The 25,931-nt window shown below is 39.8% G+C and overlaps 2 protein-coding genes across 3 annotated transcripts in view; one reads left to right on the forward strand and one right to left on the reverse strand.

The window, feature by feature from the left end:
* On the forward strand, window positions 1-23,245 carry LOC121873153 (xanthine dehydrogenase/oxidase-like). The gene is made up of 23 exons (XM_042376508.1): window positions 1-488; window positions 750-891; window positions 1,707-1,874; window positions 3,230-3,306; window positions 6,969-7,062; window positions 7,273-7,385; window positions 7,809-7,979; window positions 8,712-8,839; window positions 10,994-11,138; window positions 12,422-12,659; window positions 13,009-13,190; window positions 13,517-13,869; window positions 14,216-14,431; window positions 15,571-15,721; window positions 16,157-16,302; window positions 16,697-16,871; window positions 17,135-17,263; window positions 17,939-18,066; window positions 18,566-18,683; window positions 19,312-19,486; window positions 20,167-20,246; window positions 20,558-20,725; window positions 21,073-23,245. Exons 1-23 carry the CDS (start codon window positions 192-194, stop codon window positions 21,121-21,123), a joined length of 3,645 nt encoding a protein of 1,214 aa, XP_042232442.1. The 5' UTR covers window positions 1-191; the 3' UTR covers window positions 21,124-23,245.
* Window positions 22,932-25,931, reverse strand: part of LOC121873223 (methylosome protein 50-like) — an 8,801-nt gene continuing 5,801 nt past the window's right edge. For both annotated transcript variants that reach the window (XM_042376730.1, XM_042376638.1), the window contains exons 5-8: window positions 25,373-25,545; window positions 24,950-25,154; window positions 23,743-23,820; window positions 22,932-23,536 (exon numbers count right to left, since the gene is read on the reverse strand). In XM_042376730.1, the coding sequence (XP_042232664.1) occupies window positions 23,428-23,536; window positions 23,743-23,820; window positions 24,950-25,154; window positions 25,373-25,545 (565 nt within the window). In that variant the 3' untranslated portion in view covers window positions 22,932-23,427. The remainder of the gene's footprint in view (window positions 23,537-23,742; window positions 23,821-24,949; window positions 25,155-25,372; window positions 25,546-25,931) is intronic.

Raw genomic sequence — 25,931 nt, forward strand, 5'->3', positions numbered from 1 at the left:
AGAAGGAAGAGAGAGACAAGAAACGTGAAAATCTTACTAATAGAGAAATAACGACCAATGAATGTGACGTGGAGAGATATGGACTTTGTGTTGACGAGGAGTTCAAAACATCTCGGTGTGACCCAAGGGAAGCCGTGAAACCAAACGTAAGCTTCGAGACACATGTTCACGTGAGTCAGGAAGGTCTTCAGATGACTGGTAATGACGTCGGCTGCTTCGAGAGAATAACAGGTGGTGATGGTAACGACAAGACTGACTCTGAGACAAAATGCTTGATCGAGAGGGACAACTTTGTGATAGACAGTTGTCCTGACAGTAGTACGCTCAAGATCAACGGTGATAATGATAACATGAGCCCCAAGGTCAACGGTAAAGTCAACGGAAGCCTCAAGACCAACGGTAACATCAATAACACTGGCCGCTTGGACTCGACTCCACCAAGGCGTTACGATCCCACCCAAGAGGTCATTTTCCCACCAGAACTGAAGGTTTGGAAACGTGTTGTTTGTTTACACCCAGAATGACGTTACTAGACCAAACTCTCCACATTGTTGTTTGACTTTTGTTTCATATATTTTGATTCTGTATTAAACCAAACAAATGAGATCTTGATATAAGGATGTACAATTTATTTTGCATAATTTGAAAAAGGAAGGTACTGCAATAGTCTGTTTCATCTTCCCTTCTTCTTTCTTTGTGGGTTGATTGCATGTTTCTTAGTCTGAAAGCTATTTGTGTGTCGTGGACAGGTGAGTGACGACCTGGATAGACAGACACTGATGTTCCAAGGTCCGCGGGTCACCTACTGGCGCCCCACCTCCTTCACCCACCTCGTCACCCTCAAACACCATCACCCACACGCCAAGATCATCGTTGGCAACACTGAAGTTGGTGAGTGATCGGGATAGGGTGTACTATGGTTAGGGTGTACCAGAGCTCGGGTGTACCAGAGCTCGGGTGTACCAGGGCTAGGGTGTACCAGGGCTAGGGTGTACCAGGGCTAGGGTGTAACAGGGTTAGGGTGTACCAGGGTGAGGTGTACCGGAGCTAGGGTGTACCAGAGCTCGGGTGTACCGGAGCTAGGGTGTACCAGAGCTCGGGTGTACCAGGGCTCGGGTGTACCAGGGCTCGGGTGTACCAGGGCTCGGGTGTACCAGTGCTAGGGTGTAACAGGGTTAGGGTGTACCAGGGTGAGGTGTACCGGAGCTAGGGTGTACCAGGGCTAGAGTGTACCAGGGTGAGGTGTACCGGAGCTAGGGTGTTCTAGGGTTAGAAGGGGTGTGGCAGGGCTAGGGTGTATCAGGACCAGGGTGTGCCAGTACCAGGGTGTACCAAGGCTAAAAGGGATAGGGCAGGGCGAGAGTGTAGTGTGGACTTAAGCAGTGTGGGTGGAGATGAGCTTAGAGTGTAGTGTTAGAGAGAGGCAGTAGGATGAGGTGTGGTGTATAAGGGACAAAGATGGGATAGAAGCCTGGGATGTAGTTTGAAGTGGATGACGGAGGATGAGATCTTGGGACGGGTATAGACTCGACTGATAGAACGGGATGAAAACAAGCGGACATAACGGAACAGAGACTGCTTATGGAACAGTTTTCTTTTCTATGAAGATGCACTGTTGGTATTACAAGTTACAATGTTGATATTTATTCCTGTCTCAACTATGAAATACTTAAAAAAAATAATAATTTATTCAATTGTTTTTCCAGGTGTTGAAGTCAGGTTTAAGAATCAGTTGTACCGAGTCCTTATCAACCCAAGTAAGGTTCCCGAGCTGACGAGTGTGGTGGTGCAAGGATCAGGAGTGGTATTCGGTGCGTCCGTCACTCTCACCGCCGTATACGACGTGCTCAGGCAACAAGTCAAAACTCAGCCAGGTCTGTTTGGATTAAGGAAAAAAATATTAATTAAGAAGAGTTACGTAACCATGGTATAGGAGACTAACTTGGAAATAATGAGGGTTGTAGTGTACAAGTTGAAAGCGGCGTGCAATGTACAGTTTTGGTGACCTTTGACGGTTTAACCCATGAATTATACATTTAGGTGACCTTTAACCCCAATAAGATGATCAAAATATAAGAAATATAAATTAATTCACATAACTGTTTTTAGAAGCTGAAGTAGAACACCATAAGTGTTTGATCAGTTGATTGATGTACAGTCGTGGACAAAAGTTCGGACTTACCCTCTTAACTGATGTAGCGTATCTCATTTGGGGTCGAGGCTGCCTTCATTTTGGGAGGGAGCGAACTTTTGACCCGGACTGTATATATCTCTGGTTATCTATGTTATCAGTCATGTGAGACGCCCTGGACGATGACAACACAAGAAATAAATCCCCATAAATACTTTTATGGAATAGCCCACCCGGGCACAGGTCATCGACCCACAGCGGGGCCTGGGGGGCGAAAGAATAAGAGTAAAAAGAAATTATACTTCTATATCAAAATAGCTCAACCTTAACTGTGTAATGAGACGTAACTCACAAATGAAGAAGATTACATATAGGTAGAATATTTAGTAGGAGGATGTAAAGAGAGGAAGAGTTTGGTAGCGTGGCCGGTTAGTTATTTACACTGTCAATACACTTATCTTATACGTCAATACACATCTGTTACGTTCTTAAGGACGACTTCTCAAACACCACTTCGTTACAACTGTTTATTAATTACGACAATGGCGTGGACACATCACTAACACCTTCTATCGAAGTTACTAGGACATTATATTTACGTTACCAGACACTGATTCTCGGACACAACATGAAATGAATACACTTCCCACTTAAGTAACTCATCCTATGGATAGCTCTGACAAAAACTCACGAGACCTGGGGGAGGCTTAGCATGTGATTCTGGGTTGTCTCTATGGGAGACTCTGCTTAGCTGGACACCGGTGTCGGGAGGGAAGAATGAAAAAAAATCAACAGTGAGAAACGCTATACTGTATATGTATGTTGTCTTGTCATGTAATAGAAACAATTGAGACCCTGCAATTGTGTGTAAATGAGGCAGAAAGTCAGATCAGCAACCTGGGACTTGGTCACAATTTTCGTGATGCCATAAGGCAGCAGGGTCTACCATTAGACAACACATTATGCTTCCAATATCTTCCCAGGCGGTAGTACCTCCCTGTTTGGTAGCTGCCTACTACCTAGTACCTAGTGTCACGTATACTGTATAACGTTGATTATATTTACAAGGGAGTTTTACAGTAGTTTTCTTGCTTTCAGAACACAAGACACGGACCTTTTCAGCCATCCTGGAGATGCTTAACTGGTTTGCAGGGAAGCAGATCCGCAATGTTGCCGTGAGTTGCTCCAACACCGTTATTAACTGGCTTATGATTGGTTGATACACTATGTCATCATTGATCTATCCAGTCTTTAACTTATGACCAATAAATAGGATATACCTTACCTTGACTGAGTGGCGGACTGGGTCAAAAATTTCTACCTGGAAAACTTATAAAAGGGCTCATTCAAAAGGGTCCAAAAGGGCCCACTTAATCCCAAAACGTAGTCAAAGGAACCATCACTTTGGGGCCCACTGGGAATTTTTCCGGTATCCCGGTGGGCCAGTCCGCCACTGCTTGACTCTCTGGACATGGATCCGCATCACAGTGGTTGGGATACAATGGGCGTTTGAAGTTACATGTGTGCATGAGTGGATGAACACAGGTGCGTGAGTATCATCAGTATATGTTTTTTTTCCTTTTTACGGGCATTAGCAGGGCTGAAGTAAACACTTTTTGTTTTTTCTTTATTGTAGAAAATATAGCTCCACAGGTCCTTAGTTCAGTTTAGAATATATTATACCTTCTCGTCTAGGGGAAATGTCTTAGTGTACGTACACAGGAGAACACTTAAGTGAGGTGTTCTCTGGGTAACAAAAAATATGAGTCTGATCTCTCTGACCAAGAGAGATAGGGAGAAGCAGGCCTCGAGAGTGTGATTAAGGAAACGCGTCAGATATCTTGTTGTGCTAACATGCGCTGACTTCAGCCTGCCCTCGCTCCCTCCCCAAAGGAACTACAACCTCAGCCATGCATAACATCAACAGCTGAGGCACAGTTGAATAACTTGGTGAATAATTTGGTATTATACATTTGGGTAAATATTTATATAATACAAATGGTGGTGTTACACACAGGTCACTGACCCACATCAGGGCCTTGGGGGGGGGGGGTATAATAATAATAATAATAATAATAATAATAATAATAATAATAATAATAATAATAATAATACACCTTTACACATATCTGTTGAGACATTGTTACACAACTATTTGACAAATTTCATAACCGAATGACAGACAACACGTATCGCATCTGACGGTCGGTAGTCAGGTCAGAGGGTCACCTTACCCTCTGACCTGACTACCGACCGTTGCGGTACTATTTAAAAATTAGTAGGGTCATTACCTAATACCTGACCATTGTGGACCCGATCTCACCCTCCTCTGTATATAAGAACATAAGAAAATAAGGAGTCTGCAATAGGCCGGTTGGCCTGTGCATGGCAGCTCCTGTCGAGAGTTACTACCACTCTCTATCATCCATGAATCTATCTAGCCTCCTTTTGAAACTTTCCAGAGTTCCCGCACTTACTACAAAGTTGCTAAGCTTGTTCCACTCGTCCACCACCCTATTTGTGAACCAGTTTCTTCCTATCTCCCTCCTAAACCTAAACTTATCCAACTTGAATCCGTTGCTCCGAGTCCTATCCTGCTCGGATATTATAAGAACTTTATCTATATCCCCTTTATTGATTCCTTTCACCCACTTAAATACTTCTATCATATCTCCCCGCACTCTTCGTCTTTCTAGGGAATGCAAGTTAAGTTTCTTTAACCTATCCTGATATGGAAGGTTTCTAAGTCCCTGAATCATTTTTGTCATTCTTCGCTGCACCGACTCTAGTGAATTTATATCCATTCTATAATAGGGGCACCAGAACTGAACCGCATAATCGAGGTGCGGCCTAACTAGCGCAAGATATAGTTGCAATAAGACCTCTGCACTCTTGTTACTTACACTTCTAGATATAAAACCCAATACTCTGTTTGCCTTATTTCGAACATTAACGCACTGTTTTCTAGGCCGTAGGTCCGGGCTTACAAGTACCCCTAGGTCTCTTTCACAAGTCGACTTCTCTAGGTTGATGTTGTTCAGGCTGTATACATTATAAGTATTTGTTCTTCCAATATTAAGTACGCTGCACTTGCTGGTGTTGAATTTCATTTGCCATTTTTCAGACCACCCCTGCAGTTTATTTAGATCCTCCTGTAATGCATTTGCATCCTGCCCTGAATTAATTTGCCGCCCTATTTTGGTGTCATCCGCAAACTTGCTTATGTCACTGCTGATCCCAGTATCTAGATCGTTTATGTAGATTATGAACAAGAGTGGGCCTAGTACTGACCCCTGGGGAACCCCACTGGTTACACGGCCCCACTCAGATTTAACACCATCTACGCTGACCCTCTGCGTTCTATCGGTGAGCCATGATTTTATCAATTTAAAACTCCCCTCGATACCATGAGCCTTAATTTTTCTCAGAAGCCTCTGATGCGGTACTCTGTCAAATGCTTTGCTAAAGTCTAAGTAAATAACATCGTAATTTTCGTCATTATCTACTACCTCGAAGACTTTCCTAAAAAACGTTAGCAGATTTGTTAGACAAGATTTTCCCTTTGTAAACCCATGTTGAGAGTCGTAGATTAATTTGCTTTTCTCTAGATGCGATCGGATGCTATCTGCTATAATTGATTCAAGAAATTTCCCCACAACTGACGTCAAACTGATCGGCCGGTAATTTGACGCTGATGCTCTGTCTCCCTTTTTAAATATGGGTACTACATTCCACACCTTCTTTTGTACTTCTCTTTAGTCTGTACTCACCCATGAAGATGTGAATTACACGAAAACTTCGTGTTTTCTTTTTTCCTTGTGGTTATCAGCATATATATATATATATATATATATATATATATATATATATATATATATATATATATATATATATATATATATATATATATATATATATATATATATATATATATATATATTTCAGTGAAATTTTAAAACATAAGTATAATGGGGGAGCAGTACAACCTGGGTTGTACAGTAATAAGGTTGAACAAGAGGACAGATCTTTCAGGATTATGTCTAGTTGGCAATTATGTTTATTGCGGTGGTAATTACTTATTTATTTTCATGATAATTTCCGATAAAACGGTTTTGATGGTACAATAAAAGCAGGTACTGTAAATATAGTAAGTGTTACAAGAAATATTAATACTTCGACAATAGATATTTTTTTAGAGATGATTTAAAGGAAGGGAGCGTAGTCTTTGCTGGGATGTGTTGGGGTGAGTTGTTCCACACCCTTACACCATAATATTTTATGGAGGTCTGGGGCTGAGAGGAGTGCATGGGGGTGGTCTTAGTAGCTCTGGGTGCCTTAAGTTGTATCTGATTATTCCGGAACTGGAAATAATTATTGTCAAGCAAGTGATTGATAGATTTGTAAACAAATAGGGCACAGCAGTAAATAAGGTCAACACATTATGCTCCCAATATCTTCCCAGGCGGTAGTACCTCCCTGTTTGATAGCTGCCTACTACCCATAATGTTACCGAGAGCTAAAAATGTGAATCCAAGCTAAAGGTGGCCATTTTGAACATTTATTTTTAGAATAAACTATACACACTTACAACACTTATTCAATAAAACATTGTAATTGTGTGTAAATCACTTTAAAATGTTCAGCTGTTGAGAATCTGACCCATATTAATTCATAGAATCGTTTTTGACTGGAAATGACCTCAAATATAAACTCCTTGAAGTATAAAATCATTGAACACCCTCATATTGTACCTGTGATTTAATCTAAGGTCACCTGGTGTAAGTACTCAAGCCTTAAGACAATATAATAATAATAAGATCATATATTTGTCTTACAGAGTCTCGGGGGTAACATCATGACCAGCTCACCCATCAGTGACCTCAACCCTATACTGCTGGCTGGCGGGGCGTCCCTAAACTTCACCAGTCTCCGTGAGTTCTGGTTCACATTATTGGAATAATAAAAAAAAATCACTATGTCGGTGATACAGCGGTAGTAGAGATGCCTTGTGAATAGAAACTGCTTTATTTTGATTTGGTTGTCATTAGTCTACCGTCTCTATCTATCCTTTACTGATGCGTTTAAAAATTATAAAGATAGAATTAAACTTGTGATATCTCTGGGCTCTCTGGGTGTTATAGAGGGAGGAGAACGGCGGGTAGTGATGGACGACAAGTTCTTCACAGGCTACAGGAGGAACGCTGTTCGTCCCACAGAAGTATTGGTGTCCGTTCACGTCCCCTTCACATGCCAGGTACAGTACGACGCAGCTCCTCTACACCTACTCACTCAGGACTGATATCGGAAACTTACCATTGAACCCAATGACCTCAAAGACATAATGAGATAAAAAAAACATTCCAAGTTTGCATTTTATGATGGTTATTTAAAGTATACGAGAATTGGGTTAGTACAGCACGTCAACTAATGTAAGTCCATTCGTCTCGACCACCTGAACCACGAACAACAAGATTCTTACTTGTGAACCTGAAGCAGTAGAATGATACATTATGCTGTCCATAAATGCTTCGGATTCAAGAGTTTGAATCTCGGGGTTCGTGGTTCAATTCAGGGGAAGAATGGAGAACGGACTTGTACACATCACACACACCATAATAGTTCGGGAGGTGAGTGAGGGAGTGTACCAGCATATTAAAGTGACTCTGGATGGTTGCAGGAGGAACACATTCAGTCCTACAAACAGTCCCGTAGACGTGATGACGACATTGCCATCGTTAACGCTGCCATGAAGGTGAGGATGATCCCACACACCACCACCGTCCACCATCTCTCTCTCGTCTTCGGTGGGATGGCTGCCACCACCGTCATAGCCCCTAATACCATGAAGGTTGGTCCACCGTAAGGGTTGCTGGTCCACTATAAATGTTCTCGGTCCACTATAAAAGTTCTTGGTCCACTATAGAGGTTCTTTGTCCACTAGAAATGCTCTTGGTCCACTAGAAATGCTCTTGGTCCACTATAAATGTTCTCGGTCCACTATAAAAGTTCTTGGTCCACTGTAGAGGTTCTTGGTCCACTAGAAATGCTCTTGGTCCACTAGAAATGTTCTTGGTCCACTAGAAATGTTCTTGGTTCACTATAAAGGTTGTGGTCCACTATAAAGGTTGTTGGTCCATTAAGAAGGATGTGGTTCGTTCCTGATAAAGATAATTCAGCGGTAGTTTCTCGCCAGTTCACCAAACTGTTGAATGCGCATAGACATTAAAAGAATATTCGAAAATAAATTGTTACTCGTACATTTCAAGAAATTTATACAAAATTTCTTCTTTTTATTCATCCAGGAAGTAAGAAATAACATGTCTTGTGAAGATTATACATTTTGTGCATTTTTTTTTACGGTAAAACTCACTGGTACGTATTATATTTTTAACAAGCATTACTTCACATTTTTAGGTTAGGTTTCAAATTGGTTTTATTCTGGTGTAATGAACCTTCACATAATGCAAGCTTGATCTTGGTTTGTATTTCCTTCATAAACACCTACAGTACAGTGAAACCTCCATAAGGTGGAGGGTTTCACATCTGACGGACCCTCGATATAACAGTCATGTTCTCTTAGGAGTTGGTGGGTTGTTCCTGGGATGATTCACTACTGCCGAAGGCGACACAGCTGCTACTGGAGGACCTGCCCCTTGACCCTTCGGCTCCAGGAGGGATGGTGGAATATCGTCAAGCTCTCACTCTGAGGTACAAGAACACCTTACCGTCTTAACTTAGTATGCTTAGTAGTGTTCTGGACGAAGGCTCCCTAAAGTTACTCTACTTTATAGCGGGCGGGCTGCTGGTGACATGGACATCTTGAACTGCCCGGCATTTGTCCAGTCTATTCCTAGAGGTTGACACAGACTGCTACTTATTATTGTATGACCATGTGACTAACAACTCATACAACATTATGGGAATTTGTGTTGTTTCATCTTGGTGTGTGTGTGTGTGTGTCACGATGCTGTTCTCTGCACTTTTCCTGTATCTGGCAGACAAGAAAGGTCATGTCAGTGGTGCCAGGTGATGGTCTAAAGCCACATTGAGATTCTGGGAAGAAGTTTTCCACCCCAGGAAGAAGTCTGCTTAGGAAAACTCGGGTGATAATTTTTCCAGCTATGGACAGCAGGTAGATCCTGTTGTAGTTGCCACACTCTGAAAGAGAATCTGAGTCTAATGTACAGTCTCATTCAAGATTCTTCGAACACTGCTGGAGACATCTGGCAACTCAAGGCCATTTGTATACTATAGTACGTAGTAAAAATTATGAATGAATATAAAATTTGATCGGTGATTGGTTACTTCGTACCCCGTTGCTTAATTAATGGTTAGGCTTTGTTGTTTTGTATTATATTATACTACGTACTATAGTAAACGAAACACCTTGAGTTGCCAGCTGTCTCAAGCAATGTTTGAAGAATCTTGAACGAGACTGTACATTCACTTTAAGGTCGAAGTGTGCATACACATCTGCATAGGAGTTAAAGATCTTCTGTTGGTTGCATTCAATGTGAGCGACAAGGGTGAGGTTGTCAGCATACTGAAGTTCGGTGATGGAAGCGGCTGACACCTTTGTTCCTGCCTCGAGTCATCGTATGTTGAAAAGGCCCTTCATCCAGTACTGGATGTCCACCCCGCCGGCTAAATTTGCACTGGCACGAGTAAGGAAGGCAGCTAAGAAAATGTAAAAGAGAGTTGGTGCCAGTACACACCCTTGTTTTACCCCCGTTTGGATGGGGAAGAACTTAGACTGGGTGCCACTGGGCAGGACACTGCTGTTCATGCCATTGTGGAGTTGACTCACAATGACGATGAATTTTGGTGGGCAGCCAAAATGGCTGAGGGTCCGCCAGAGGGCTTCCATTTTGACTGAGACGAAGGCCTTAGTGAGGTCGATGAAGGCGAGACATGGGTCACATACAGGAGGCACCTCAAGGCACTTGAAAATTTCACCAACGTAGTTTGTCACATTCTAACTAATGGTAAACGTAATGCTGGCGGGCAACTGAAAATGTATAAGGAAAGTCTTAAGAAAAACCTGAAAATGTGCCAAATTGACCCCCTCACCTGGAAGGTGATCACTCCACACCCTAATGCTTGGAGGAGTACGACACAAGGTGTCAATACTTTCAAGTTTGTCTGACAGCATATTGAGGCAGTCAAGCGCCACTGCTGGAAAGACGCTGCCGCCGCCCCTCCCACACTTGATGTAGCCCTCCACATGTGCAACATCTGTGGACGACCTTGCCAATCCCGTAAGGCCTCTCGAGTCACCTCTGGGCTTATCAACGAAGGTGACAACTTTAATAACTCATATCATTGTATCATAGCTGAATGATCGTCATACTCGATTCTGATTGACACCAAAGTAGTAGTACATAGTAGTAATAGTAGTAGTGTGTGTGTGTCTTGAGCAGCTTAAAACTTTTACCATCATGTGATCTCTGTGATAGCCAGCTTCATGAGTATATTATCCCTTGTAGTATTTTGAAGGCCTGGCTCACACCTTTCAGAAGGTCTTTGTAACTCATTATTTTCACCAAGGGCTATCAAGCATTGTTATTCACACAAGTGAGTTTTATATAACCTCCTGAAGGACAAACGGATTACTTAATTCCCAAGTTAATGCGATGCTTATCTGTCTGAAACTTTGTAAGAATATATCAAGTTTTTATGCATGAGATATTTTAAATTTTTTAGCTACTATGTATTCAGTATTATATTGTTATGTTTACTTAATCTACGCCCTTTATTCTGTTGGCCTTTTCTTGATATACAGTAGAACACATCACACAATTATTATTTTTTTTGTATATGTACTGTATGTCACATCGGTAACCTAAATGGTTTATTGTGCAGCTTCTTCTTCAAATTTTACCTGAGCGTGCGAAGGTGGCTGAGTGAGTGTGTGCCGGCCCAGGTAGACCCACTCACTGAAGACCAGCTGACCGCCATCAGGCTCTACCACAGGCCTGCCACCTCTACCTCCCAGACCTTCCAGCAGGTGGGGGGGGCTTGGGGGCTATATCTTAGTTATACTTATGATAGTTGTACGAGCAGGTAAGAGCATGTTTTGGTCCATCAAGCAGGTGGGTACGTTTTATTTTAGTCGTTCCTGCAGGTGAACTCTCGAGATGTCCTGCTAAGAGTGAACTCGTTGAAGACTTGTATGCAGATTTGGGGAAGTGTAAGGTTTATGTTGATGAGTTTTCACCACTATTTGTAAGGTGGACTTGTTTGGGTGCAAGTCACAGTGCTTCTTCAAGGGCAGATCCAGGGATATCAAAAGGGGGGTCCAAGAAGTTGTGGGTGGGGGAACAAGGTGAGCGCAGTGAGCCCACCCAGCTTGGGGGATTTGGGGGGTCCTGTAAGCCCCGGCTAATTTTTTTAAATCTGACCAATATCATGGGCATTTTGATGCCATTCTGAAGCCATGTGCCCTTGATATTAGGAGATACTCTAAAGTCAGTAGTAAATACTTTTTACTATACAAAAATGACTGAGTACAATAGTGCATTAAAGAAAAAGTATTGAAATTTTCTGATGAAAAGAGAGAGTCCAGATCCCCCCCTGGATCCGCCCTTGCCCTTGAGTGACTGTTGATCATCAAATGTTAGTCGAGAGGCGGAAGAGCGAGGCGGCTTGTTGCATCTTCGTAGTGGTTGGGAATTTCTACCTTTATTTCCTTTCGTAAAGCCTACTGTATGTTCATCATTGTATGGGCACATCCACATGTTTCATTAACTTGTAGATTAGTAGTGAAGTAGATTGTGTGATTATATTTCTAGTTTGTTATATTGATGATTTATATACTGTAAGTGAATATAGATATATTGTATAAATATTTGTGTGTACATTTTGCATTTCATTTCTTTATGTTGGAGCTATGCACTACAACGTGACTTGCAAAATTAAGAACTTGGTTGTTTCGCTGTATCGAAGATAGTCTTTATATAATTGACTTTTTATAGATTGTATTTACATGTATTTTGATTTACTCTTTGTTGGTAAATGGGAATAAAATTTGGATTACAAAGGATTAGAACCTGGATTACTAAGAGTTCGACCTCATTGCAACCCCAGACTCAACAAGGTACTTCAGTTAAACAAATATAGATGCAACAAACTCAAAAAGGCCTTAGTAATACAGTATTAGTCTTTCCAAGATTGTTCATTGTATCTTTTGAGTTTATGAAGGATTGTGTTTACTTATCAGCTTGTGTATTGGAGTGTTGAAGTACTGTACTGATGCAGATTATTTAACTCTTGTGTCTTGGGGACCACCAGGTGCCAGAGGACCAAAAGGAGCATGACCTCGTAGGCCGGCCAGTGGTTCACACCTCCGCTTACAAACAGACGACAGGAGAGGCTGTTTATGTGGACGACTTACCCCGCCTGGAGAATGAGTTACATGCTGCCCTCGTTATCTCCTCCCGAGCCCACGCCAAGATACTCAGTATTGACGAGACACACGCCCTCGAGCTGGAAGGCGTGGAGGCATTCTTCTGTGCCCGAGACCTACCTGGTGGGTGACTTTTTCAAATGTTAAAATGATGAGGATTCTATCTGTAGAGTATACCGTGGTTGTGGAAAAAATTACAATTCTTTTATGTTTAGGCAATTTGGTCTATAAAAGGGGATGTTTTGTTGAAAAAAAAATGCTATTGGAAATGTGAAGAAAACATACAGGGATGAATTAAAGACAAAAAACATTGTTGGTGGTATACACAGCTTATAAACGTATATGATAGAGAAAATGGATATTCATTATTATGAACCAATGTTAACCCTAAATACGAAACTCTTGGAAGACATTTATGTACTCTATCGGAGAGAAATTTTCCTCCATTAAATCAACAATTCTAACTGACCAGGTGAAATGAATGTGACGGGTGTGGCGACCATGGATGACCAGGTGTTCGCGAAGGAGAAGGTAGAGTGCGTGGGGCAAGTGGTGGGGGTGGTGGTGGCTCGGGACCACGCCAGGGCACGACAGGCTGCTTCACTTGTCCGTATCTGTTACCAAGACCTCAGCCCCCCCATCATTACTATTGAGGTAAAATGCATTTTGATTATAGATATTATGTAGATACTGCATAAGGAAACTTCTTATTTGAAATAAATATTTACTATTAATCTATTACCTATCACCGAAAAACAAAAATGGCTGAATGTTATTTTCTTGAATACAGTAATTGTTCAAGAAAATAAAATTTCCTATTTATTCTAGTTGTGTATAGAAGAGCATATGTGGCATTTATGTCTAAGGCTTCATACACCTGTGTCTCTTTACCTTTAATTAAGGATGGAACAGAGTTAACAAATATGAATAAATTGATAGAATAGATGGTTGAAATATAAATGTTTGCTTGTGCTGGACAGGATGCTATTAAAGAGGAGTCGTGGTGGGGGCCGTGGACCATCAGGCGAGGCAGTATGGAGGACGGGTTCAACATGGCCACTAACACCCTGGAGGGTGAGATGCGCATTGGGGGACAAGAACACTTCTACATGGAGACGAATTCTCACATCGCTGTCCCTAAGGGTGAAGACGGCGAGCTTGAGATGTTCTCGTCCACCCAGAACCCTTCTGGAACCCAGCAACTGGTGGCAAAGGCCCTGGGACTCCAAGCCAATAGGGTGGTGGTGCGAGTGAAGAGGCTTGGCGGGGGTTTTGGTGGCAAGGAAACCCGAACTAGTGTTGTTAGTGTACCTGTCGCAGTGGCTGCTGCTCGGTGAGTCTGTCTTTACATCTTGAGCATAATATATTACAGTACAGTACTGTATTGTTAAATGCACATTCAGAAGAAAATAGATTAATCTTATGAACAATGTGTGGCGTGGTTATGTTGTGGCACAGGTGTATTGATCATTTCGGAAATCATCGGACCCAATGTGCAGATAGTTTTTTGATCGTGTGTACAATAGATCCTGTAAGTCAGAGGAAACAATTACAGTGAAAGAATATGGTGGTGTTGGCTTGGTGCAATGTTTTGCTCACTTTAATTCAGAATTAAATACAAATAAGAATCAAATAGAGAAACTTAAAAAAAAATGGTCTGTGTATCATTTTCCTTCTAGGCTAAACAGGCCGGTGCGTATCTGGCTGGAGCGTCATGAGGACACGCTGGTGACAGGAGGGCGGCATCCCTTCCTGTGCAGGTGGAAAGTAGGGTTCACTCCAGATGGACGTCTTACCGCCCTCCAAGCTCACATTTACGTTAATGCTGGCTGCACTCTCGACCTGTCTACCTTCCTTGTGCAAAAGGCTCTGTTTACATTTGACAATGCCTACAAGTGAGTTGACTTTTTAATACAGTATTAAGATTTCAAAGGCACTGTACTACTGTAAGATAAATACTAGTATACAAAATGTAACCTCATGAGAGTGAATCATCTTATATCACTTGTAATAGTTTTATAAATTGAAGTAAAAAATTATACCCTGTACTACTCCACCTGCCACTAGGGTCAGCATGGTAAGATTCCCACAGTAAGCATCACATTTACAAGCTAAATTGAAGTGAGATCTCTGTGGTGTGCAGCTACAACTTAAGTCTGATTACAGTGATTAATGTCCACCACAGCTGTTCCATTTCCTATTCTTAATTTACTTGCTATTTTTACAATATAGTATATGATTCAGGACAGAATGAGATTACATAGTCTAAAATCTTTGTCGTTACATCTTTATGAACGAAATAAAAAGCTGATGATTTTTCGTACTACTGTATTGTGATGAGTTAAAGGTATAAAACTTAGAGGCATCTCATTAAAAACTTCTTGCAGCCCTGTTAGAAATTCGGAAGTACTGTGAAGGTTGGAACCCAAAGTAATATTGTACGATAAGAAAACTCACAGAAAAGTAAAAACAGCAAAAATTTGGGTTTAGGTCCTTTTTTTATTTTTTACCCTGTCCACAACTTGGGGAGGGTATCGTTTTCGGTCCTGTTTGTCGGTGTCCCTAGAGTGACCCAAGAACAGGTTTGTGAATTTGCATCAAACTTTGTAGGTTTGGTTAACATATGACAAGGTCCATATGATAAATTTTGGTGTAAATTACTAAAAAATGACCAAGTGTTGCAATGGTAAGGGTTCACACAATAATAACACATATTGTTCAGGTTTTTTGGGTGTTAGAGAAAATGATGACATGAGGCAGTCTCTAGCGGTGACTACATTAATTTATAGCATGGTAATGGTTCAGGGGCAGGGTTTACATCTGTTCACATGATATTTAATCTTGAATGGTCTCGCTCGTCCATTTACAGTATTTAACTATTCTTATTATGTTAAGTACCGGTACCTGTATGAGGGAATTCATTAGTGGAAAGAAGTTTAAAGGATTTATTGAATGGAATGTTATATAGTATTAATTAATATAAAATATTTGCAGCAGTTTTTATAAATTGACTAATACAAGTATTTATATTCAGCATCCAGAATATGTGTGTGACGGGTTATGCTTGCAAAACAAACCTCCCGTCTAACACCGCCTTCAGGGGTTTTGGGGCACCACAGGCTGTCATGTTCATCGAAGACATAATATCCCAGGTGGCAGCCTTTCTCAAAATGGACCCTGTCCAGGTAAGCTGCCATTAAGTATCCTGGTAGATCCTAGCCAAGTAGGTCACCATGGCCCTTGTAGCTGCTCCTGCTAACCAGATATATTACTACGACCCAGATACAGCACAGTAGACCCTGTAGTTTGGTACTTTATGTCTTGAACACATGAAAAAGAATTCCTAAACTGATGTTTGTTAACAGTAATCTATCGCCAGCTTACTGCATGGTAGTAAACATTAATATTTACAATGATTTATTCTTATTTAATCTCAAATAAACCTTATGGAAGCAATACAGTATATAGATTATATTCATGTGAAAATATTTCTTTATTCGTGGATATGAACTGTATGCAGAAAAGGAGAAAAAATGTATTCTAAAAAACAATATTTCGGAGGTGAACATTTACTCACATCCTATCTTAGCTGAAAACCTAACCTGTCTCACTTACCTCAGATACAGGAGAGGAACATGTACCAGGCAGGGAATAAGACCATCGTAGGGTACAGACTAGACCATTGCACCATCACTCGCTGTTGGCGTCAGGTTATGGACACTTCCCTTGTCCACGTCCTCAAAGCCTCTGTCCAGAAGTTCAACCGGTAGGTCTGACTTTTACCCATTATTCATTGATATTAACTGTCTCTGATTCTAGCTTTTTCTCTCACTTTAACCCATATTCTGATTTTTAAGTTTACTTGATATTTTAAGACACATCTGTAACTCACTTTATCCTACTTTTCACCTGAATGTTAAGTTCCCTAATCAAAGGCTGTTGAAGGAGATATACTGTTTCACCCAGTAACTACTATTACTTTTACTACAGGCTGTACTACTTTTACTACTACTATTAACTAAGTTCTAACTCCAGTACAACTAACTATTACTAACTGCTAAATAACTAATTTCTGTAGTAGTATCTTACTGTCTTGCTATTATCAGTCAGTCTCTTGCACATGAATCTTTAACCATTATTTTTTATTCAACTTATTATAGTGAGAACACGTATAGGAAGCAAGGACTGGCAGTCACTCCAGCACAGTTTGGAATAGCATTTGAGCGCTTCTTTAACCAGGCCGGGGCGCTGGTGCACATCTACACCGACGGCTCCATCCTGCTCACCCACGGTGGCATCGAGATGGGCCAGGGACTCCATACAAAGATGATCCAGGTAACCCTCATCTGTCTTGATGGTGTGTTAGTGATGATGTCAGTGGCTAGGTGGCAGTACAGTATTTAATGGCCAGGCTGTGCTGTTTGAGCCACAATTTTACTGAAATCACAATAATGTTTTGTTTAACTTGTCATTTAATTGCAAATCTGTATTCTCCCTTTACTTTTCTTTCTCTCTTTGTTTGTCTCTTGTTGTCCCTCCCTCCCTGTAACTCACAAGCTTTAAATTTTTCCTCACTATGCCGTGTGTGTGGAGAGCAGATAGCATCCCGGGTGTTGGGTGTGTCGGCTGAGAACATCTACCTGAGTGAGACTGCCACTGACAAGGTGCCCAACACCACCGCCACCGCTGCCTCCGTCTCCACCGACCTCCTTGGCATGGCCGTCATGGTAAGAAAGTCCTCGATATATTCACACATTTACCTCCACTTCAGACATCACACACCTGTTCAAACTACACATATCTCTGTCAAATACCAAATACATTATTGTACTGTATTTATAATATAGGTCCAAGCACCGTATACTGTATCTACATCAAGCACCATAGTCTGAGTCAAACACTGCTCATCTTCAGTACAGGGGTATAGTATACAGTAAACTCTCGATAACTCGGTATTTCATATAACTAGGCATGAATATGGTCTCGGAATGTACAGGTATTAGTAGTATAACTCGGGAAATGCCGAGATATATAAAATTACTGTAGCTGGGAAAATTTTAGCATATCTGGCCACCTGCATCACCTACCATGCCTCTGTGTCTCCAACTATGAGGCTTTTTTCTGCTCCTGCAGTGATGGTAAGTGTTACTTTTTTTACATTTAGTAATTACATGCACACATATATGGGTTGATAATTTTTCATTGTTGTATTTTTGTAGGAGGGGCTAAATGCCTTGATAAGTTGGAATTTGGGATAACTCGGCAAGGCCAGAGCCCCATATGTGCCAAGTTATCGAGGGTTTACTGTAACTCCATCCATCTACAAGAACTTCAAATGCTTTTGTGTGATGTACCGTATATAGTATGCCAAGCACTACAGCTGACACATATTGCACCTGCAGAAGGCGTGTAATGAGTTGGTGTCGCGCTTGCAGCCCTATGTAAACAAGGACCCTGCAGGCACCTGGAAGGACTGGGTGAATGCTGCATACTTTGACCAGGTCTCACTGTCTGCCACCGGCTTTTACAAGTAATGTACAGTTGTTACCACTTTGTTGTCACTATTGCAATGCCTCATACATTTACTGCAGTTTTTATACTGAACTGTGTAGTAACAGTTGAGAACAGGGGCCTGGGTTAACCAGCCACCAAGAGAAAGCTTTTATACAAGAAAATTTATTCCTTATCTTAAGAATAAATCAAATCGGACAGAGGAATTACACTCTTCATATTTTTTTCTTGTTTCCCAGCAACCTTTCCATACAAACTGAAATATTAACACCCTAATCTAACCTTAGTGTACTCAGCCAAAAGTACAGAGCAGGTACAGAATATAAAATAAACTTGACAACAAAAGCATAGAGAGGTGGTGAGAAATGCAACAGGTACAGTTGATATATACTGTACAGGTACTTATTAATTATATAAAACATTACTGATATACTTTATATATAATTAATGCTAATAGAATAATCATTAACATACTTCTTATACAATATATTTTAGTTTTGTTTTGTTTCTGTTTTCAGAAATCCATGCATAATAGACTTCGACTTTGAGACCATGACAGGTCGACCCTTCAACTATTATGCCGCTGGTGCTGCTGTTACCAAGGTGGAGGTGGACTGTCTCACTGGCGACCACACAGTAAGTCATCACCCATTTACCTTGATAACCCCAATTCTCTTTTTCTATTGCCTCCTTATCATCATTCTTCCACTTCTTCAACATTATTCCCCATCCTTGGTAAAGTCTCCACCCACACTGTTGTCCCATCCTCACTATCAGTATTGTATCACCAGCCCTCAACCTCATTAATGTTTGCCCCATTTCGTGTCTCGCACAATACTAATACATTAAGAGAACTGAATTATGATATAAGAGAACAGAATATGAGGTCAGTCTGTAGATGGGAAGAATATAATCCTTTAAGTATAATATGTACAGTACTTTATATGTTGTTTTTACACTTATTTTATTGTACATGTGATGAATTTCCAATAATATTAATCAGCCAACTCCAGGAATCCACTGAAACAAATGTAGGTTGTGCTCAATCATTGGGTTAAAGGTACAGTACTGTATTGAGGGAAACAAAGGGTTTAACATGTGTCTGCAAGGTGAGAGGGATGTCAGTGTATGGAAAATGAGAGCTGTTCTATTACCCAAATTTAGTCTAGAATCTGTGCCATAGACTTGATGGGACCCAACCTGCTACTGAGTAAAGTCCTCTGAGGTGTAAATCATGTTGGGTATTGATCATTTTCTCTTTTAGATCCTGCGGACAGACATCGTGATGGATGTGGGAAACTCCCTAAACCCAGCAGTGGACATCGGGCAGGTGGAGGGAGCTTTTGTGCAGGGTACAGGGCTGGTCACCATGGAGGAACTATGCTACTCCCCCGAAGGCGTCCTCCTCACGCGAGGCCCTGGGGCATACAAGATCCCAGGTAAAACATATCTTGTACACCCCTCCATTCTTTACAGTAGATATCTCCTAGAATCTCCTCCATACATTTATATTTACTCATAAATACTTAACCCATCAAAAATATTTAGTGTGGCATAACTACTAGTCAGGGAGTGTTGAATAGGGTATCTTACATAAGCTGCTCATATATGCAGTGTTCATTTGGTTTAGTTCACTCAAAACTACAAAGTTCATCTTTATATACTTAGAGTTCATTGATATATCATAAATGAGATTTTCTTGGTTCATAGGTGTACCATTTATTTTACTATAATATATTACAGTATTTAATGATCAGAAAGCATTGATATCTGTTTAAATTACTAGAGCATCACCTTTTGGATGCATAACTGGCATGACACCACCATAACTCTGTAATTTAATGCATCACAAATATTTTGCACGAAGTTCATGAGCATTTCCCATTTTCCTAGTTCATAAAATTCACACAAGGAACACTAATATTCTAGAAGTTTAAATTATGACAACTTTAGAATGCATGGATAAAGTGAGTGGAAGCAGGAAAAGGCTTGAGGAGGGGGTTACAAATAGAATATAATGATAATACAACACAGTAATAGGATCAAGTGGTATTTTTGGTAGTTGATTGGCTAGTAAAATTCAGGCCAGTGTTTAATTTTACTTCCAATTTTACCACAGGGTTTCAAGACATACCTTGTGAATTTCATGTTTCACTACTGAAGGATTCTCCTAACCCACAGGCAGTGTTCTCCTCTAAGGTGAGATGATAATGTATTATTGGTAGTATTCTCCAAGTTGGGTATTTTGTTTTCATATCTGTTTTTAACTACAAGCTGTAGAGATAGAACTTCATGTAAGCTCTTTATTCATAATTTGTGGTCAATAAATTATCTACCTATCTACTTATGGCTTCTTGGTGAGGATTCACAGTTGTTTCAAAAATGGTTTCATTAGTTGTAGACATTATTCTTAAAGTTATTTAATGAGGCTTGGAGTTTTGCTGTTGGTATATGTGTAGGGCAGCTTAGATATAAGAGCCTATAAAGCAGATGTGTTGTTTTTGGGACAGGGAGTGGGAGAGCCGCCACTCTTGCTGGCAGCATCGGTGTTCCAGAGCATCAAGGCGGCAGTGGGGGCAGCACGCCAGGACCACCACCTTGATCCAGTTTTCCGTCTAGATTCCCCAGCAACAGCTGAACGTATTCGTCTAGCCTGCCAGGATCCTCTCATTCACAAGGTGCTCTCTCTTTCTTGTCTATGTTTGTGTGTAAAAGTGGATCCAAGATTGTTCAAGGGAAGGGGGTTCACCTGACACTAGATATAGGTTGACTGACCTCAGAAGTTAAGATTTTATTGCTCTGAGGTGTGTATGTGTGAATGAGGTTGTGTACTGTACAGTATATGTATATGAATTGAGTGGACTGTATGTCTGTGTGTGTGCAGGAAATATTTATGTTTGGTTCTGGTGAATGTACAATAAATATGATTGTATGTCCTGTGTTATATGGGTGGTATATTTATGATATAGGCTTTTTGTTTGTGTATGTGTTTTACCAAATTAATCTGTTTTTTATTTTACTTCAGGTAAAACTGCCAACTCACAAGACTACCAAGCCTTGGTCAGTTACTGTGTAGGTTAAGGAAGACAGAGATCCCTACCATTCACTGCCTGGCCAAACTAGTGCTAACTGTTACAACCTTTTTTCCCATTAACACTTAGGCCCACAGGTATGCAATGATATATTGTGTTTCTCAGCTTTTGTTGAATTTGGTAACTTATCCAGTACCCTTCAGAGTAATGGCTTCCACATGAATCACAAAATCAATATCTCAGGGTGATTAACATTACAGTTACCAATTTGTCCCGAGCCAGACAACCGAGTTACACTGCTGAACTATTATCATTAGATTAAAAGAAATGAAAGACAGTGGACATGAACTATTCTTGCAATACAGTGAAATTTATTGAACTCTAAGACAATTGATCTTCCGAGTTCGTAATTAATCAGACTGAATGCCATTTGATTTCTCTCGGGTACACTTTCTGGCAACAACTCAATTTGCAATTTTGATGCCATCTTCAGCATTAGTTTGAAGGATCACTGCTTAAGCTCAGTACTTGAATGACAGTTTTACTTCTGGTATGCATCTGCTGTCTTCCCTCATAGGATACTGCAATATCTGGTTTACTATTATGAGAATATTTTTTACCAGATGAAATAAGTTTGCATTGCCTTGTTACATGTCTGACCACTGCATTAATCTTGAACCAAGTAATAAGGTAAACTATGATATATAAGCTTGTATTTCTACTGTCATATTAACAACACCTGTAGAGACAATAGATAAGTCAGTAGTTCAAATGTTAAAGGAAGTGTTGGTTATACAGCAGATATAAAATCTTCATCTTTGCTGTCAGATTATCTCATTAGTTTTTTCTTTAGTTTATTTGCACACACTTACTACTCCATAATAGTGACTCATGAACTAAGTTATAATGAATGTTACTACATTTAGTGAAGTTAAGCAAGGGATGCCAGTAATGTTGTTCTACTTCCCATATGCACTGTTAATTGGTAATCACACTGGGGATTAAATATTTTTGTACTATTCCCAGTGAGGATTGCTCTTTTTATATACCGGTACATATACTAAATTAAAGACTCAGAATTTCCCTTCCGCTGGGTAAGGTATTAATAAGTATGGAAAACTAGACAGTGTTTCCACATAATTGTTGACAGATTTTCTACCAGGGTATGACTCCCTTCTCCTGTCACCTTGAGTCTCTATCACCACCAACAACTGAGTAGAATAGTCTTATAATTTTATTGTGAAAAGTATTATTATATTTCTAAGGCTTGTCTACCATAACATATTTCTATTAATACAGTATTTGGAAGAAGCACAATGGTCAAAATAGGCTTTAGTAATGTAATTATTCCCATTTATTTAAGACTTCACATAGGATATAGCAGTTTTCTATACTGTATTACAGGACAGTGACTTGCACTACACAGGGTTCTACAGTATGATTGAGAAAATTTTGATATAGTACAGTAATATCTCCGTTAGCCGGAATCCCTCAAACCCGGAACTCTCCGATAGCCGGAATTGAAATTTTCTCAAAATACCGAGAAAAAATTTCTGATACCAGGAAAATTCCGGGGATGTAGTGTTTTTCTGGGTTTGAGAGATGAAAATCAGGTGCATTTTCTGGAAATTCTGAGAAAAATTTCAATTACCTGGAAAATTCCGGGGACGAGGAAATTTTTAACTGCTTTGAGAGAGTCCTCTCGTTACCCGGAAATCTCTCATTTCTGGAAGTGCTCTGCACCAATTGTTCAGGTTAACGAGGATATTACTATAGTTCAGGTTCAGAATAAATCACTTCACTGGGGTCCTTGTGCTTAAGATAAGATATGGTTTAAATAAATCAGACTAGGTAATCAAGTGACTTTTTTAATAAATGTATGCATGATTATGAGAAATTCCTCTTTAATAGTACAAAAACAATTTAGCTTGGTATGAAAGAATAAAGTACAATACTGTATAGTGCATAACACAGCAGTACTATAACCATTTATATCTTCCATTGTTCAACAAACTAATTTCAAATCTGAAATTGGTTGCAGGCCAATCTATTGTTTCAAGCGATTCATTAGTGTATTAAATGTTTCATACCAGTACACACCGGGTATCTTTTTGTATTACACTTCATTGTGTGAAATTGTATCTTCATAAACGCAGATACATATGATCCTGAGTATCACTTCACTTTCCATATTGTGAGTGTCAAACATCCATCCCAAAATTTTTTAGGTGGTTATTACAGTACACCTTAAGAGAGATACAGTACATACCAGTATGAAGCCTTCCTTCATGGGAAAGTAGTAAACATAAATTATACTTCTCTTAACATAATGCAGGTGAAAGATGGTTTTATAACTGATGAATGTAGACTGATTTATCCCATCCGCATGTAACGAGAGACGTGGAATCTGTCCAGGTTAGTCCTCGGACAAAGTCGCTGTGGCGGTCATCCTCGTACCTGGAAAATTATCCCAATATCAATTGATTTATCTTACATAACACTATATCATTACAACCACACTATCTTAATTTATTTGCCTTCTCTTGCCTGTAACTTATCCAAACATTATATCTTGACACATCTCTGCTGATTGTGCAACAGATATTTATGAATTTTTAAGTACTGTACCTTATAAAAAAAAAAGGATACAGGCTTCTTCTTACCTATGTTTTATTTCTTCATTTTCAATATCAATAACCACAACTTTACTGTCATTTGCACACACAGCCACTTGGGATGGTCTGAAAAGAGTAAACAAAGAAAAAATTATCATCAAGCAACATGCAATGCCACACACATTATTTAATCTTTTTATTTACCTATTCACTTTCTCTACCCACTCCTATACATATTTAGTAGATGTAGCAAAGCAGAAACCTAAAGACTGGGATGAAACAGTCGAGAGAGAATTATACAGTACAAAATAACTAGAAATGCCTTTAAAAAATAAAAACACTGCACACACACACATTGCTATCCTTAGTTTACAAGAAAAGTGTGTAGGGTATTGTATAAAGTTAATCATAAAATTTCACAGATTACGGTACAAGTATAATGCTTCATAAATCGTTCACCCACTCGTCTCCTCATCTCATTCTCCCAGTACTGTGCATCACAATAAGTTCTGCATATTAAAATCTCTCTTCCCCCTCTCTCATGATATGTACCTTGATAAATTAATCCCTCCATAGTAATCCAAATCCAAAATGCTTCAAGCATCATTTCTCTATACAGTACTGTACTGTATATGTAATTTAATCTAAACAAGTCATGATTTTTTTCTTCTGTTTATACACTGATCCCAAGGTGAGTTTGTACACAGTTATTCTGAAATCAGTGTACAGTATCTATACTTGTACTTGAATATGTACCGCTTTTGTTGTTTCTGAATAAAAAAAAAAAGGGGGTGGGGCATCAAATGGATAATCACTCCAGAAATTCAGAATAAATAAATAACGACAGACTGACAAGCAAAAAAAAAACAGATATTTGATTTGACAGATGTAGATTCACTGCAAAAGCTCACCTTGCTTCTAATCACGAGCTAAAACTTATTAAAACTAAGACCAAGAGTAATAGAACTGGCCATAATAACATGACCACAAAGATAAAAATTGAAGCTCCTTGACAGTGACAGGTGGTGCTATGGATACAATCTAGGTTTTGAATATATAAAGCAGACAGTCTTGATTATTGACGATTCCCTTTTTGGGGGGTATTTTATATGACCCAAACTCGACTTAGGATATGGCGAACAGGCAACACTTATTGCTAATGCATTTAATTATTTGCAAGGAAGACAAGATAACCCATGTTATTGCTTTTCAAGTACAGTACCATATACTTAATAGTTTATGTTTAAAATCATACCTGGTTGGATTTGCCATTAGTCTGTAGAGTGGTCTATTAAAAGCTTGAAATGTATTAATGCTGTGGTTCAAATTTGTTGTACACCGCAGGGCAACATTTCCACTCTGTAGGCCTATCAAGAAATGATCTTCCCCAGAGCTGCCAGGATTTCCATTGCTTATCCATGTTATACATTCTGGCTTGTCATCCCAATCACGATATACACCTGCAGAGCAAACAGAAATTAACATTAGAGAATTATTACTACTCAATAAGTTGAGGTTAGAGTGAGGTATTTGTGTTGTTTCTTTATTCAGTGTGTTCATTAGACAACTTTACACCACAAAGATATTGTTTTATCTCCAACTTCATCTGGCATTAAAATTATAAACTACACAGTTGTGTATGAAGGCTGTTTGACTGTAGTATACAGTATAGGCTTACAAGAGGCAGGCTTCTGGCATCTTAAATCCCAAAGGAGAACATTCCCATCCATTCCAGAAGAGAGAAATAGTTGGTCATTTGATGGATGAGGAGAAACCCCAGTCACCTGCTGGGAGTGTGCTGGTGACAGAAGGCGGCTAACAACTGATGTTTCGCAATCCCATGTTCTTACGCTGGAAACAAAAAAGAAATCATCTGAAACAAATACATTTTAAACCTAAAAATAATAAATGTTAATCAAAGCCCCAATAAAAAATTATGAGTACGCAATTTTCTACATTTATTTGATGGTATTGGGTACACATAAATTATCTTACGTACTGCAGTTGCTTACAAAATTCCATCTTTTCGTTAACATTAGCGTGACTCTTACAAACAAACCGATTTCTTCCCTAGTTTGTTTGCTTTTCCCCTACACAGACTTCTTTCCCTATGTCAAAACTGTTCTTATATACATTTTCTTCAACGCTATAATAACATTACTCAACCTAAATTATGTAAACTTTACCTCCTTAAAAAAAATCCATTTCATCCAGACACAACTCATAAAACAAACATT

Source organism: Homarus americanus, unplaced genomic scaffold, assembly GCF_018991925.1.
Source record: "Homarus americanus isolate GMGI-L3 unplaced genomic scaffold, GMGI_Hamer_2.0 scaffold51859, whole genome shotgun sequence".
In the NCBI taxonomy this organism is placed as follows: Eukaryota; Metazoa; Arthropoda; class Malacostraca; order Decapoda; family Nephropidae; genus Homarus; species Homarus americanus.